The sequence below is a fragment of the Danio aesculapii genome, chromosome 15, assembly GCF_903798145.1.
Source record: "Danio aesculapii chromosome 15, fDanAes4.1, whole genome shotgun sequence".
In the NCBI taxonomy this organism is placed as follows: Eukaryota; Metazoa; Chordata; class Actinopteri; order Cypriniformes; family Danionidae; genus Danio; species Danio aesculapii.
The window spans coordinates 22,023,386-22,038,835 of NC_079449.1; the positions used below are offsets into that span (position 1 = coordinate 22,023,386).

General features: G+C 33.7%; 1 protein-coding gene across 1 annotated transcript; it reads left to right on the plus strand.

The window, feature by feature from the left end:
• The first annotated feature begins 371 nt into the window (after window positions 1–371).
• Window positions 372–14,868, plus strand: slc47a4 (solute carrier family 47 member 4). Its single transcript, XM_056473520.1, has 17 exons — window positions 372–616; window positions 3,308–3,409; window positions 3,534–3,602; window positions 5,337–5,485; window positions 7,424–7,466; window positions 7,582–7,626; window positions 7,700–7,797; window positions 7,921–8,018; window positions 8,432–8,545; window positions 9,407–9,474; window positions 9,560–9,668; window positions 9,786–9,861; window positions 10,039–10,108; window positions 11,717–11,849; window positions 11,948–12,042; window positions 12,152–12,262; window positions 13,286–14,868. Exons 1-17 carry the CDS (start codon window positions 476–478, stop codon window positions 13,586–13,588), a joined length of 1,824 nt encoding a protein of 607 aa, XP_056329495.1. The 5' UTR covers window positions 372–475; the 3' UTR covers window positions 13,589–14,868.
• The last annotated feature ends 582 nt before the right edge of the window (window positions 14,869–15,450 follow it).

The following is a 15,450-nucleotide window of genomic DNA, read 5'->3' on the forward strand; positions in this document are numbered from 1 at the left end:
TTTTTCAAACATAAAAACAAGAAGTGCAAAGCAATTTTACACTAGTTGTATTATATTTTACAATTTGACCATGATTTCCAGAAGACACCTTCTAAAATGTCATTCAGTTTAACATTTTTACACAGCCCAAACATTTTCTCACTATATCTGCTACTTATCATTGCTCTAATGTGCCTTTACACCCCATACATGTGTCATTAATCAACTTAAACTGTATCTTGAAAAAACTGATTGATCTCGTGAAACAATCAATCGTCACACAATGCAACTTTCTGCGAGGACTGCAAACATCCTCCTCCCATCCTGTGGATTAAATCAAAGCGTCATTGTCTTCACCTCGGTTAATCGGTAAGCCTTCAAAGGTGCTGAATTTGGACCTGGGGAACGAACAGCTGTGGAAGGGCCTCTCGAAGTCTATGAAGCAACACACGGGCCCCTAACAGTGACTTGGAGGATCAGTGCTGAGAAGAAGATCATGGACGTCTCCAGTCCGGGAACTGACAATTTGTCAATGGAGCCCAGTGCCAAGCTGTTTTGCTGTGGTTTCATGAGGCGTTGCATCCCTCTGGTGTATCGAGAAGAGCTGTACCACATCCTGCGCATGACGGGACCCCTGGTGAGGCTTCTGTCGCATTCACTTCATGATAATATGCTACGCTTGTCCTGTGTGAAAACTGAGCGCCATGAGAGAAATGTAGTGGCTTTGTGTGCTGGTGTGTAGTTTTTCTTCATGCATGTCTGTTTGAATGCAAATTAATCCCGGATGATGGGATATTTGATTGTTAAATGCTTGCATAATCTTGCATGATATGCCTTCAGTCTTGCATGCAATAATACCATATTGAAATATGTCTGTCTTTTATGGGATTTTCTAAGTAGATCAGTTGAGTCAAGTACACAATAAAATATTATATGATCAAAATGGCTCGTTTTTATGTTATTTTAACTTAATTTAGTAAGTTAATTAAGTTATACAGATTACAACTTGAAATTAAAATTGACAAAGTACATTACTTGAAAAGTTAACTTGATTCAACTTTTATGTTTCATGCAGCAACAAACCTGTACACTTTTAGTGTAATAAGTTACAAATGAAATTCCCTTTTGTTGGAGTGAGAGGAGAACAAACGAATGCAGGGTTAGATGTAGCACACATGGATTACACAACATTTGTACACGTTATTGCATAACAAAACGTACTATATCAGCCATAATCAAATATGTGATACTGGACCACAGTCTTATGTTGCACAAGTTTTTTTTTTTTACCAATAGCCAAAAATGGGTCAAAATTACAGATTTTTCTTTTATGCCAAAAATCATTCGAATATTAAATATTGACTATGTTGTATGAAAACATTTAGTAAATTTCCTTGTGCTCATTTATCAAAACTATATTTTTGATTAGTAATGTGCATTGCTATGAACTTTTAGACAACTTTAAAGGTGATTTTCTCAATATTTCAATTTTTTTGCAACCTCGGACTCCCAATTTTAAAATAACTGTATGTCAGCCAAATATTGTCCTATTCTAAGAAACATCAGTTGAAAGCATATTTGTTTAACTTGACATACAGTTGAAGTCGAAATGATTAACCCCCCTGTTTTATTTTTTTCCCAATTTCTGTTTAACGTAGAGAAGATTTCTTTCAATTCTTTTCTGAACATAATAGTTTTAATACCTCATTTCTAATAACATGATGACAGTACATAATATTTGACTAGATATTTTTCCAGACACTTCTGTACAGCTTAAAGTGACATTTAAAGGCTTAACTAGGTTAATAAGGTTAACTAAGCAGAATAGGGTGATTAGGCAAATTATTGTATAACAGTGGTTTGTTCTGTAGACTATCAAAAGAAAATATATCTTGAAGGGGCTAATAATTTTGACCTTAAAATGGTTTTTAAAAAATTAAAAACTTATTTTATTCTTGCTGAAACAAAACAAACAGCATTCGTTCTCCAGAAGAAAAAATATTATCAGACATACTGTGAAAATGTCCTTGCTCTGTTAAACATAATTCGGGAAATATTTAAAAAAGAAAAAAAATTCAAAGGGGAGCTAATAATTCTGATCTCAACTGCATAAATCTTAATTTCAAGTATTTACACTTATATACACGTAGGAAAAAAATCAAGCCAAATGTCAAATATCTTTTTAAAATATTGTTGTAAATTTAACAATAGCAAAAGTTTCTGACAGAAAAAAAGTTTTCATATGAGATTTTAGTATATGTTAATATTGAGGTAAATCTGCTATTATTTTAATCCCTAGACTGGTATTTAGCAGTTTAGACAGCTCTTTAATGCCTTAAATGTCACCCCACATTTTTGAGTCCACACTTTTATTGTAAATTACACAGTGTTTAACTGTAAAATGAACTGTATTTCACTGTAGGACAGTTATGCAGTGTGTTCCTGTATTTTATAGTTGCATTGTGAAAATTACTGTATATTTTACAGTAATGATATACATAACATTTTGTATATACAAATATAGTAATATAAATGATAATGTAAATGTAATTACAGTTTTATTTACAGTAAGTTACTGGCGAACTGCTGCTGTTACTGGCGAAGTACATTATGTTACTGTAAATTCTTTAGCAAATCGTTAAAAGTGTTATATATGCAGTAATATATGCAGATTCCATTTATAGTTTGTCAAGATAAGTTCAGGTTTAGACACTTTTTTTTTTTACAAATTTACTAAAAGATGCTGACAGTTAAGGGGTTAATGTTTCACTAACTATAGACACTAACCAGTTGGATATTTCAACTGTGCAGATGAGACACATTTTAAAACTGTGCTGTTATGCTATTATTAGAACTATGGTACCCATTTTGTATGTATTTTTTATAAAATGTATTTTTGCTGCTTGTTCAAACTTAAAATTGTTGTAATCATGGTCACCACAAGCATCAAAATTAGTTTATTAATCCATAAAAAACTTTGAAATTTAATCATTTCATTTTATTGACTGATATATAAGTGATATATTATTAGATCAGATAACATTAAAAGCTGTCATACAGTCATGTCACAGCTTACTTGTATCCTTTTGGAAAGTTTATTTGTTGTATTTTATGTTAGTTATCAAATTGGGAATTTTTTTTTTTTATATATTTAGTTTTAAACCCGAAGTGGATTTAGACAAACTGAGAAAGTGAGAAAGTGTTGTTACTCACTCTTTTGTCTTTGTTTTTCGTCTGAGTGACTGTGGACTTTAATAACCCTTTTCCGTTTGAGTCCAGCACTTTCATCTTCGTTTTGAGCTAAATATTTCTTTGTTTGTGTTCTTAGCTTGTGTGCCGGTTCCTGAATTTCCTCCTTTTCTTTGTGGTGACAATGTTCTGTGGCCGCCTAGGGAACACTGTGCTGGCCGGTTACGCCATGGCCTCAGCTGTAAGTTTGCATAGGTCAAAGTTTCTGCTGGACGAAATGTGCACTGACAATATTTTAATATGTGCGATGTAGTTAGCAATAATTTCCAAGCTTACAAAGAATGTCTAATGCATTTGTTTTGCAGACAATTAATGTTACAGCTGCAGCGACGGGATTGGGACTTGCTTTGGCATGTGACACTTTGGTATCACAGGTGCGTTTTATTATACAAACAGCACTCCAACTGACTATTAAAATAATAAACCAAAAGCCCAAATAAAGAGACACTGACAAAAAAAAACACTTTATTAGTCTCTTTTTTTTTTTAAAACACTTTGAAAGGCTCTCTAAATAAACTGGTGAATTTAAAAAAGAAATCACTTTATTTTTGTACACTATCCTTGAAACCCTTACCCTAAAATTTGAAATATTCTTTTACACAGTACGTTCTGTTTCATTTGAAAATAAACATACATACGCTGAATGACAATGTCCTATTATTTCACCCTTACATTGTAAACAAAACAAAAAAAATAATTACAAAATATATACACACACACACACACGCACACACACACACACACACACACACATACATACACATGCAAACATATACAATTGCAGTAGCGCTGTCGCCTCACAGCAAGAAGTTTGCATGTTTTCCCCATGTTCGAGTGGGTTTCCTCCGGGTTTCCGGTTTCCCCCACAGTCCAAACACATGCGCTATAGGTGAATTGGCTAAGCTAAATTGTCTGTAGTGTATGTGTGTGAATGAGTGTATGGGTGTCTCTCAGTGATGCAGCTAGAAGGGTATCTGCTGCATAAATCATATGCTACATAAGTTGGCACTTCAGTCCGCTGTGGCAACCCCTAATTAATAAAGGGACTAAGCCGAAAAGAAAAGAAAATGAATGAATGAATGAACGACATAAAGTAAATGCTTTTATATTAATATACATTTAATATGCTTTCTATGTTAATAAAAACACTTCCGAGATATCTTTGACTCATATCATGTACATAATACTGAAATGATGTGATGTAGAAACAAATTGCACTGATTAATTGCTATTAAATTTCACAAATAGTTGCACATTAATGCACATAACACATTTTTGTATGTGTTTGCTTGTAAAAAATAGTCAAATACAGTCAAAATAGTTTTAATTACAACTTATAATAAAATGGTAAATATATATTAGTGTATTTAAATACAGATCAATCCTGGATGTATTGATTTAAGAATGCAACCTTATATATAAAAAATAATAAATATTGTTTAATAATAAATGATACAATTAATATAAAATAATGATACAATTAAAAGACCACTTCGAAATTATTATGTCTTGTGGATGTTATAGATGTTATTAGTGTTTAATTTTTTTCATTATTTACTGTGTTCAAATTTTCAAATAATATTTTTATTTAGACTATTTATTTGAAATAGATCAACATAAATATACTTTAAATATTGGACAAAAATTTGTATATATATAAAATGTATATTTTGCATACATATATAAATACTCTACATACATATGTAACCCCGCCGGTCCTACAACACCCAACCCGCTCCGAGCTGGATCGAACCGGCGATCCTTCTCATGGGAGTCGGTTGCTCTAACAAGAATGCTAAAGACCATGGCCTCTAGCATCTGTCGCTAGAGCACCTTTAGAGGTCAGAGGAGTGAGGTTTACCTGCACAGCACTTACTAGCTGGCCTTTGTTCCACATACATCGCAAATCCAGAGAACCAAAACCAACTTTGGAGCAGTCTCTTTTTAATTTAAAGCTCTTTACTAAATTAGATACACAAAATATTGCTAAAACTATATCTTTATTATTATTATTTATTTATATTAGATTTTTTTGGTATTGCAGGAAATGTAGCCATTTTGGTAAATGTTGATTTCGGCAAGTGTCACATCTTGGATGTTTCCCTCAGACATTCGGGAGCAAGAATCTTCTCCGTGTTGGGATCATCCTGCAGAGAGGCATCGTAATTCTGACACTCTTCAGTTTGCCCTGCTGGGCTTTGCTCTTGAACACCCAACCTCTCCTTCTCTATTTGGGACAGGACCCTGAGGTGGCCAGGTGACCCGCACACTCTTTAACACAGACACACACACAATTGTAAATGTGGTTTGCAAGGACTCTCTATAGCCGTAATGTATTTTATACTGTAAAAAACACTTGTTATGTGGCCTTATTACACAAATGTTTGGAATAGTTGATTATGATTGGTCATTCACAGCATACCCATGTATGTTATTCCAAGATAACAACTGGAACCAATAACACAGGCTCATCTTAGTACTTAGAATCTTTTAGACCATCAGTGAATACAATCACATCCATATTTATATACTTGTCTCTTACACAGTTGTTTTTGACTCAGCTTGTCACAGCTTGTGACTGAATAATATGTAGGATTGTGTATGCTCCAGATGCTTCAGATGTTTTCATTCCTGTCTGCGTTGCTGTTAATTAAAGAATAAATAATGCGCCTCAGAACAATGTTTTGTCTCTAATGTTTACGTTTTTTCGCAAGTAGTCATGTACACAGAGGAAGTTTCTAAAGGCGTTGCTAACAATTTCTTAAAGTTGCTAAATGACTTTGTGACGTCATTGCATGAAGTTTGGTTTTGTAGTTTAGGCCACAAAAAAAAAGTGTTTTGGAATATTTGTTGTACTTTTTTGATCAATTAAGTTAATTCAATTGTCTATTCAAAAATCAGTGCATATTATTAATGCACTTATTGGGTAAACTACTCATTCAATGTGTTTTTGCTCATTTTCATAGCTTTGTCACTTTAACTGATCATAAGCAGCGCTGTAAAAATAGACCTGATGCTTAAACTAGAAAAGTAAAGTTCTAGTATGGATTAGTATGTTTCTAGTATGGATTGGTATGTCATTAGTGTTTCTAGTATGACTTGGTATGTTGTTAGAATGTCCAATGTGAAGTCAATGGCAGTTTTTTTATAATGGAAGTCTATGGGACAGTTGCTAGGGTGTGGCTAGTGAGTTAAAAAGGTCTTCAGTGATTGACAGATTGGTAGTCTGAGTTAAATGGGCCCAACCTTAAGTCTGTATCACACTCTGGTGCAAAGTTATAAGGTCCAAAGGTTGGTCCAATGTTAAGTCAATGAGACTTTTCTGAATTTTCCGGGATAGTTTTCGGAAAACCGCAAGTCGGATCAGTTGGAAACGATATAGCAACTTAATTCAGTATAGTTTGGAGGTTTGGAGTTAGTTTGGTGGTTGTAGTATGAACGGTCTAGGAGGATATGTGTCTTAGAAGAAGGAGAAGAAGAAGTTCATGTAGTACAGTATGTTGGCTTTCTCAAGGCACCATAATGATGGCTGCTATTGTGTACAGTTTAAAATCTCAAATTTTTTAACATGGGCACCGAAAAAAAAAACATGTGCTGTTTATGCTCTTCTTCTGCTTTGTTAGTGTGTGCAGTGTCAAAGAGGTGTTAAGCCTGCAGTCACTACTGATCTTTTGATTTGAGTTACTTTTTAAAAGTAGCCAAATGAATTTTAAACATTGCTAAATTTGTGGCTAGGTTTATTTAAAAAATAAAATATTGCTAGGGTAGTATGAAAGGTTGCTAAATCTAGCAAAATAAAATGGCTAAGTTGGTAAGACTGGTTGTGTAATAGGATGTATAAAGTACATCCAGGCGGTTCACAGAATAAAGCCCTTCTGTGATAACAACCAAATGTATTTTATCCCCTACCCCTAAACCCGATCCTCACAGGAAACCTGTGGCAAATTTTGAATGTCAAAAGACCTTGTTAAGTATGATTTCTAAGCATTTTAAATCACGAGGACACAAGGCATGTCTTCGTAAACCATCTTAATAGAGAGCAACTATAGGTCATTATACAATATTTACATACACACACTAAATAGATGTAGACTGATATTGACTGTTGAATGCTTGAACTGAGTATTGATGCATTAGAGCTCATATCTGTCTGTGATTTTTAACTGAAATATCTCTCTCTCTCTGTCTCTCTTAGGATTGCACAGCTTTATGTGGTGGTTTATTTGCCAGCAATTCCAGTAAGGCTCACTAGTGGATGATTATGGGTTGCATTTTCAGCATAGATTAATTCAACTATTTTGTATGCATTGCTGTCCATCCTCATGTTAAGTCTGTCATGTTTCTATACTACAGGCCATGTTTCTGTATCAGCTGCAGCTGTCATATCTTCAGAATCAGGTACATAAAAAAACCCAATAAATGCAATTAGTTGCTGTATGTGATTGTTGTAATATTTATGAACTCTCTATAGGGAGTGATCAAGCCTCAGATGTACGCATCTGCTGTGGCTAATGTTGCCAATGTCATCGCAAACTATTTTCTGCTGTATTGGTGGGACTTTGGTGTTTAGTAAGTCAAAATATGTTTTGCATATTTTTATTTGCATATATATTTATTTGTTCATTTATACATCCATACTTTCCTTGGTTTTAAATTTTAGCATGATACTTTTTTTCTCCTGTGCATTTTTAGTGGATCTGCTGCCGCAAACACCTTTGCTCAGGTTTTTAATTGTTTTGCCCTGTTTTGTTTCATTCGCTGGCAGAAGCTCCATGAGAAAACTTGGGGAGGTGAGTGTTTATGTTGAAAGAATTGCTTTAAAACTGTAAGTTTGCAAAGTTAGAGACTGTTTAATATTACTAGTTAGTTTAGTCATTATACTAATTTAAAATGATACCTTATTGTAATACTATAAAACTTATTATATAATTATTATACTTCAAACTTATTTGAAATAAATCAAACACTAAATTGGCTACATTAAAAGAGCTGCTACACTAATAAAGGTTTGCCACTCTACTGCTATTTCTTGATGAAAAAAAAGAAGATTACTGAGCTAAATGCTGTCTGTAATAATTTTCCTGTGATGATTCCTGGGTTCCTGTACAAATCAAATGACAAAAGCTTGTGTATGATTTCTTTTCATAGAGTTTGGGTGAAATATTTGCTCCGTGGCTGATTTCTTACTGTTTTATCTCAACAGGTTGGTCTTTAGAAGCCTTGCAGGACTGGGGCTCATATATGAAGCTGGCAATCCCCAGCACACTCATGACCTGCTTTGAATGGTGGATTTACGAAGTTGGAGGATTCCTGGCTGGTACATTTTATTGTTGTATTACATTATTAGATATTTTTTCATAGAATAAAAATTCAGTTAGTAAAAATTTTTATGAGTAAATTATTTTAGAATTTAATTAAACCATTTACTTATTTTATTTCAGCCAGCTCTCAAAACATTTAATATATTTACAACTTTCTAAAATGAATGAATACAAAAATAATTAAACATATTTTTTAAAAAATGACAAAAACACAATAAATGCACTAAAACTATATACTACACGGATGTCCTAATGATGCAAAAAACGTTATTTTTAAAAGTAAGTAAACTTGTTGCCTTAAGTTGAGTGTAAGGTTAACTAATCTCTTTTACTGTGTAGATACAGTAAGTACTGTACTGTAAGTATATAGAGTAGGATTCTGCTATTTATCACCATATTTATGAACCATCAGCATATAATATAGCAATTATAAGCAGATAAAACCAGCAGTTTATTAAATAAATTCTTAAAGTGAGATATTATTTATAAGGGTCTGTGCAGGGGTCTGTTGACATATAATAATAAGAATAAATTGAAAAATAGTTCAATAATAATAATAATAATAATAATGTTGGTCTATTGAATGTTAAATCAATTCAGTCTATTTTAACAAAAAAAGATTGATGTTAATTTGATGCTAGTTTACCTTAAGGTGTGTATTTTTTACTTTTGTAAATTAAAACATGATCAAAACTATTTAACGGTGTTATGGATCAAATTTTAAAGACAAAAGTTGGAATACGTTACAAATATTGGTATTGAATATTAGTTGTTGATTAAAATTGCTGTTATTGTATCCTATTGTGCCTTTCAATTTAGTACATTTAACCAATGAGACTTCATCCTCATGCCTTTAGGAATGCTGAGTGAGGTGGACCTCGCTGCTCAACATGTGGTTATAATGCTGGCATACATCAACTATATGGTGTGTTTGGGTGGTCAGTATACAAATTCATCCATATTCTTGTCATGAAGGACTGTTCTTGATCAGTTCCTTTTTGAAATTCCAGATCCCATTAGGAATGCAGGGTGCAGCGTGTGTTCGTGTAGGAAACGCTCTCGGCGCTGGAGAAACAGCTGCTGCAATCTTCACCAGCAAGGTGTCTCTTATCAGTGCAGGTGAAAACACTCGTTTCATCGTGATATGCAGTCATTCAGGAGCTCATTATGACACCGAAACAGTCGTATGCAGCAGGAAGTGATGTTTTGTAAAACACGTTAATTTTTGTTTTCTAGCTGTTATAGCAGTCCTTCAGGGTTTTGTTCTGGGCTCCACAAAAACGGTCATCGGCTACATATTTACTTCGGATGAGTAAGCCTTTTATGTTCAAACACGTACAGCAACAACAAAAAAGTTTGTTGGTATAAGTACACTTTAACAAATCTGTGAACACTCAACTCTTCAGAATAGAAAATTAAGATTGAACAGAAACCATGTAAACAACAGCTGCGTTTCAAATTTGCTTTCTGTGACGTTTGTGATGCTTAGGTCCATAGCAGAGCTCGTGTCTCAGCTGCTGAACATCTACTGCCCTCTTCAGGTCTTTAATGGAATATTGGTGAGTTCTGCACAAACTTCTTCCCCCCATATACAGTGTATACAGTGTATATACACATATAAATAGAAGTAAACAAATAAAAGGGAAATAAATACAAATAATTTACTTTGTGATCCAAACTATGGATGGTTGGATGGTTACATTTACAATAATATGTTTGTGCATAAACTTTAGATTAGCTGGCCAAAATGCAACTTATCTAATAGAAAAAAAAAAAAAAAAAAAAAAAAAAAAAAACTGAAGATCACAATCCAAAAATCAGCTTACACAAATTAATATTTTGGGGAAAAGTATGAAAAGAAAAATTTAATAAACAGGAAGAAATCAAGAAAAATATATACAATTTTGTTTAAACTTTGTAGTTTGTAATTTTATTTAATTTCTTGTTTTCCAATAACTTGTTTAAAGTAAAATATTTTATCTTTCTATTCCCAAAGATGTTCGGTGACCAAACTCTTATTTTAATGAATAAAAATGTTTTATAAAAGATATAAAAAGTTTAATAAAAATGATTTGTTTCAATGCATCAAAAAGTAGTGACTATATTTACTGCGAAATGGATAAAAAGAATCATTTGCAAAAGGGTGTGTACTCATTTATGCTGAGCACTGTATAAGGGGAGGGACCATTACTATTAACCATTACTGTAACCTTCAGAATAGGATTGTACAAATGTAAGTCCTGCCTTTGAGTTAAGAGCTAGTTTCCAGAAATTTTCTAGCATGATGTTAATATAACTTGGTGTCATTTTAATTTTATTTTAACAGCAGTGATATACCATTAACGTCTTTTGTTAGTATTTTGATGTGGGATTTATATTTTGCCCTTTTCTAATGTTTATCTTTTTTCTGATTTTGTTGAATATTGCCATTTTATTAGTTGACTTATGAATATAGGCCGTCCTTGAAACATAGTTTCCCAAGTGTTATTTTTGTGTTGATTTTTAACACAGTTTTCAACATAATAGTTTTAATAATTTGTAATAACCAATTTGTTTTGTCTTTGATGTAATGACAGTACATAATATTCTTCTACTTATTTTGCAAGATACTAGTATTCAGCTTAAAGTGACATTTAAAGGCTTATTTAGGTTAATTAGGTTAACTAGGCAAGTTAGCTGGACAACAGTGGTTTGTTCTGTAGGCAATTAAGTAAAATTATTTCTTAACGAGGCTATTAATATTGACCTTACACTTGTTTTTTTTTATTAAAAGCTGCCAAACTAAAATAAATAAGAAATATAGAATATATGGCAACTAGATGAAATATAAAAACAGAAGCTGTAGTCAAAAAATATGTAGTTTATATATATAAGTTTTTGTAGATATTTATCTTGTCAAATGCAATATTTCATATAACTCATCATGAGTTCCTGCACTTAAAAAAAATATATATTTTGCTTGTTCAAACTACTTAATTAAAATGAGCTGAAAAAACACAATTCTTGAGATTTCATTGGGACAACTTAATTTTTTATGTTCAATCCACATAAATTTGTTAGAAGTGTTAAGTTAACTTAATCGAATTGTGTTGGGTCAACATGAATGTATTATATGGAACCCTGCATTTTTTACAGTGTGTATTATCCTTTGTTTCTCACTGTTTCAGTGTGTTGGCATGGGCGTTCTCCTTGGCACTGGGCAGCAGAAGATAGCAGCTATTGCAAACCTCTTTGGCTACTATTGTATTGGACTCCCATCCAGCATTGTTCTGATGTTTACGGCCGGTTTACAAGTTGCTGGTTCGTCCTATTACAAATAAATAAATAGAGTCAAGATAAATGCTTTTTAAATACACCAATTCTTTTTAATACCTTTGATTTATCCTCGTTTATTGCAGGCTTTTGGCTGGGCCTCCTCATTGCGGTCTTTTTGCTAGCAATTTTCTTCACCGTGGCCATTTTCAAACTAAACTGGAAGAAAATGACAGAAGAGGTAGGCGCATCAGGTCTATTTAAACATCATGTTTCTTCTAATTAAGATGCTCATAGTCATGCAATTAATTCTTGACTTGTATGACTAAAACCTTTTTCCTTTTTGAAAGGCAATTGCGCGTACAGGAAAGAGTGCAAATGGAGCAGCAAATGGAACAATGACCACTGAGTTTTGTTCAAACCATCGCAACAGCTTCTACCAGGTGGTCCTGAATGCAGAGGTATTTTTTTTGTTTCATTTAAATAATCAATACCTTTTTATTTAATTCACTTAAACATTATTGTTGTAAAAAATAAGGGCAACACGGTGGCTCAGTGGTTAGCAGTCACCTTACAGCAAGAAGGTCGCTGGTTCGAGTCCCGGCTGGGTCAGTTGGCATTTCTGTGTGGAGTTTATTTTCTTCACGTGCTGGTGTGGGTTTCCCCCACAGTTCAAAAACATTGGAAATGGAGACATTCTCTTATCGCTTACTCATGAAAACAAGTGTTGCTTGAGTCCACACAGTCATAAGATTATAACAATGTGGAAAAATGAAATAATAACGAAGAAATAATTCTATGAAAATAGTAATAATAAAATATAAAAACATAATCAAATGACAAATAATGATCAATAAAGGTCAAATCAACTAATAATCTAATAACTAATAATCAATAAAATGATATAATGATAATTATATAAATAAATAATGATTATATGATTAATAAGGAATAAATGAATAAAAACAAATCAAAATAAAACACGACACAAATGAATGTTTGTTTTCTTGAAGCAACATACACATTAGCTTGCTACAAGGATTCTCAGATCATTAGTTAGATTCTTCAGTTGGCTTTTCTGTGTGGAGATTGCATGTTCTCCTCGTGTTCACGTGGGTTTCCTCCGAGTGCTCTGGTTTCCCCCACAATCTAAAGACATGCGATATAGATGAATTGAATAAACTAAATTGGCCGTAGTGTATGTGTGTGAATGGGAGTGTATGGGTGTTTCCCAGTGAAGTTGCAGCTTGAAGGGCATCTGCTGCATAAAACATATGCTGGATAATTTGGCAGTTCATTCCGCTGTGGTGACCCTTGATTAATAAAGGGACTAAGCTGAAAAGAAAATGAAAGGAAATGAATAAAAAAAGTTTGCCATGTGTTTTTACCATGTTATGTGTGTAAAAGCACAATCAATAAATTCTACAGTACATATCATCCCTGTGAAACACTTAGAATGGTGAAATTGTGTCTTATGCTTTCAGAATGGAAATGGATACATGGTTGTGAGCTCTCAGGATCAGGACGAGAGACTTAACAGTACTGCGGTACCCGAGGAGCCAAACGTGACTGGCGTGGAGGAAAAGCCTCCAGTTCTGCTGTCCACTACTCAGCTGGTTCTCAGGAGGGGTTTGACCACCGTCGCCGCTCTCCTCATCCTCGCCGTAGGAATAATCGTCCATCTCACTGTGCCCTTACCTCAGGTATCTTACGGTGCTGGTGCGAACTATACTGTGGACTCCAACTTTACCACAGCCAATCCCATCTATTCAACGAGTTTCATTTGAAACCAAGACCAGACAGATTCACTGTGAACTTTTTATATCTTTATGCTGAATAAGGCCAAAAAACAAGCCTTTTAACAGTGATCCCAGGCTGTAGATTGTGACCTAGACAGATGATCATATTTTTTATCTTGAGCGCATTTGCTTTGTCCACAGCATTAGGCTGGAGGAGTGAGTAAATCGACCAGCTTAGCAGAAAAAAAAGGTCTGTTCCCCAGTGACACAGTCATATAATCTCTCCGGTTGACATTTCTAGTCAGATGACTGCCACTGTAGAATATCTTCTTTTTGGCAGTATTTCTCCAAAGCCACTGTCAAAATTGAGAAAGATGTATTATTAAGCATGATGGAGATGTAGGATTTGAAGCAGTTGCATGTGAAAAAAGTTTTCTCTGAATTATATTTTTCTCTTTTTAGAATGTTGCTGATGCTGCAAAAATTGCGAGAAAAACTTTCACACAGAACATATTTTTACATTCTGCTTGTTTTCACACAGAAGTGCTTTAACAAGGCATTGTAAGCATATGGTGCATAAGTTGGTCACACTTTATTTTAATGGTCCATTTGTTGAATTTAAGTTACTTTGCATCTGCATGCCAACTAATTCTCATTAGATTATAAGTAGACTGTTAGGTTGGGGTTAGTATGTACTTGCAAAGTTTCTTATAGTCAGTTAAATGTCTGTTTATCAGCTGAAGTATCAACAGATAATAAGCAGTCAGTCTACTAATACTCAAATGGACCATCAAAATAAAGTGTTCCTTATAAGTTTAACAAAAAAAGACATCTAATAAACCTTACTACTATATGGGAAATTTACATATTGGGTTTTGCGTTATGTGTAATAAAAAAAGCAAGCTTTCGAGGTGTTTTTAAATGTCTTTTAATGTGAGTGTCGAATCTTTTGAATATTTTCTGCAAACTTTGAGACAAGGGGCCCTATTATACACCCGGCGCAATAAGGCGCAAGACTAGTTTCCATGATGTGTTGCAGTTTGAGACCAACGCAACCCTAATTTTCCTGTTTTCCGCCATGTTGTTTAAATAGCAAATCCATTTGCGCCACTTTGTAGACTCATGGGTGGTCTGGAAAAGAGATGTGTTAAGGCACATTGTTGGTGTGTTGCTATTTTGAGCAACTAAAATAGCCTGTTCAATAGACCAGCTGAAAGCAGGTCTAAAGTCCATATAGCAGAGCACGTTAGTTGTGCACCTCACTTACACATTGCTTAAAACATGCAGGATGTAGAGCAAACAGAAATATCTTTACAAATGAATGAGAATTAAAGGATTAAAATATTACAAAAATGATTATTTTCTACATAAATATAAAAACTAGTACCTTTATGCCTTCTTCACCTCGGGGGCTTTTTCCGTTTATTCACGACAACTTACTTTTGTATAATGTTGTTATTATTATCATTAGTATTATTTATTATATGCATATTTATATTTGTTTTATTAAAACCAGCTTAGATTTGCCCACCTGTCAGGTTTTGGACCATGTAGGGCATAGGACATGTCTCTGGATATAACTCAGTTTTTTTTACCACACTTTGGTATTATTGTTCGTTTATTGGTTTGCTTGAAATTAGAACTGAAATTAGAAATAGTTTTGAAACAAATGTTTGTGCTTAACAAACAAAATAAATTATGTAGGCTAATTGCTATCTTCAGTGGAGTGCTTACAACACTGTTTCCTTATCCACGAAAGAGTCAAAGTGAAAGCAAAGGCCAAATGGAGAAGGCTCATTATCCTCTTGCTGCAGACGCTGTTTAACTGTTTTCTTAACTGTTTTGAAGTGTTCAGTTTTTCCACTTACAACGTCTGCCATAAATAGCAAATGCGCCATGGAGCGATGCAA

Bases quoted from the DNA above. Each gene is read 5' to 3' on its own strand.
- slc47a4 (XM_056473520.1), top strand. From the start codon at position 476: ATGGACGTCTCCAGTCCGGGAACTGACAATTTGTCAATGGAGCCCAGT. The intron at 3,410-3,533 runs GTAAGTTTGCAT...TTTGTTTTGCAG, and splicing joins GTTACGCCATGGCCTCAGCT to ACAATTAATGTTACAGCTGC. The intron at 3,603-5,336 runs GTGCGTTTTATT...TGTTTCCCTCAG, and splicing joins GTGACACTTTGGTATCACAG to ACATTCGGGAGCAAGAATCT.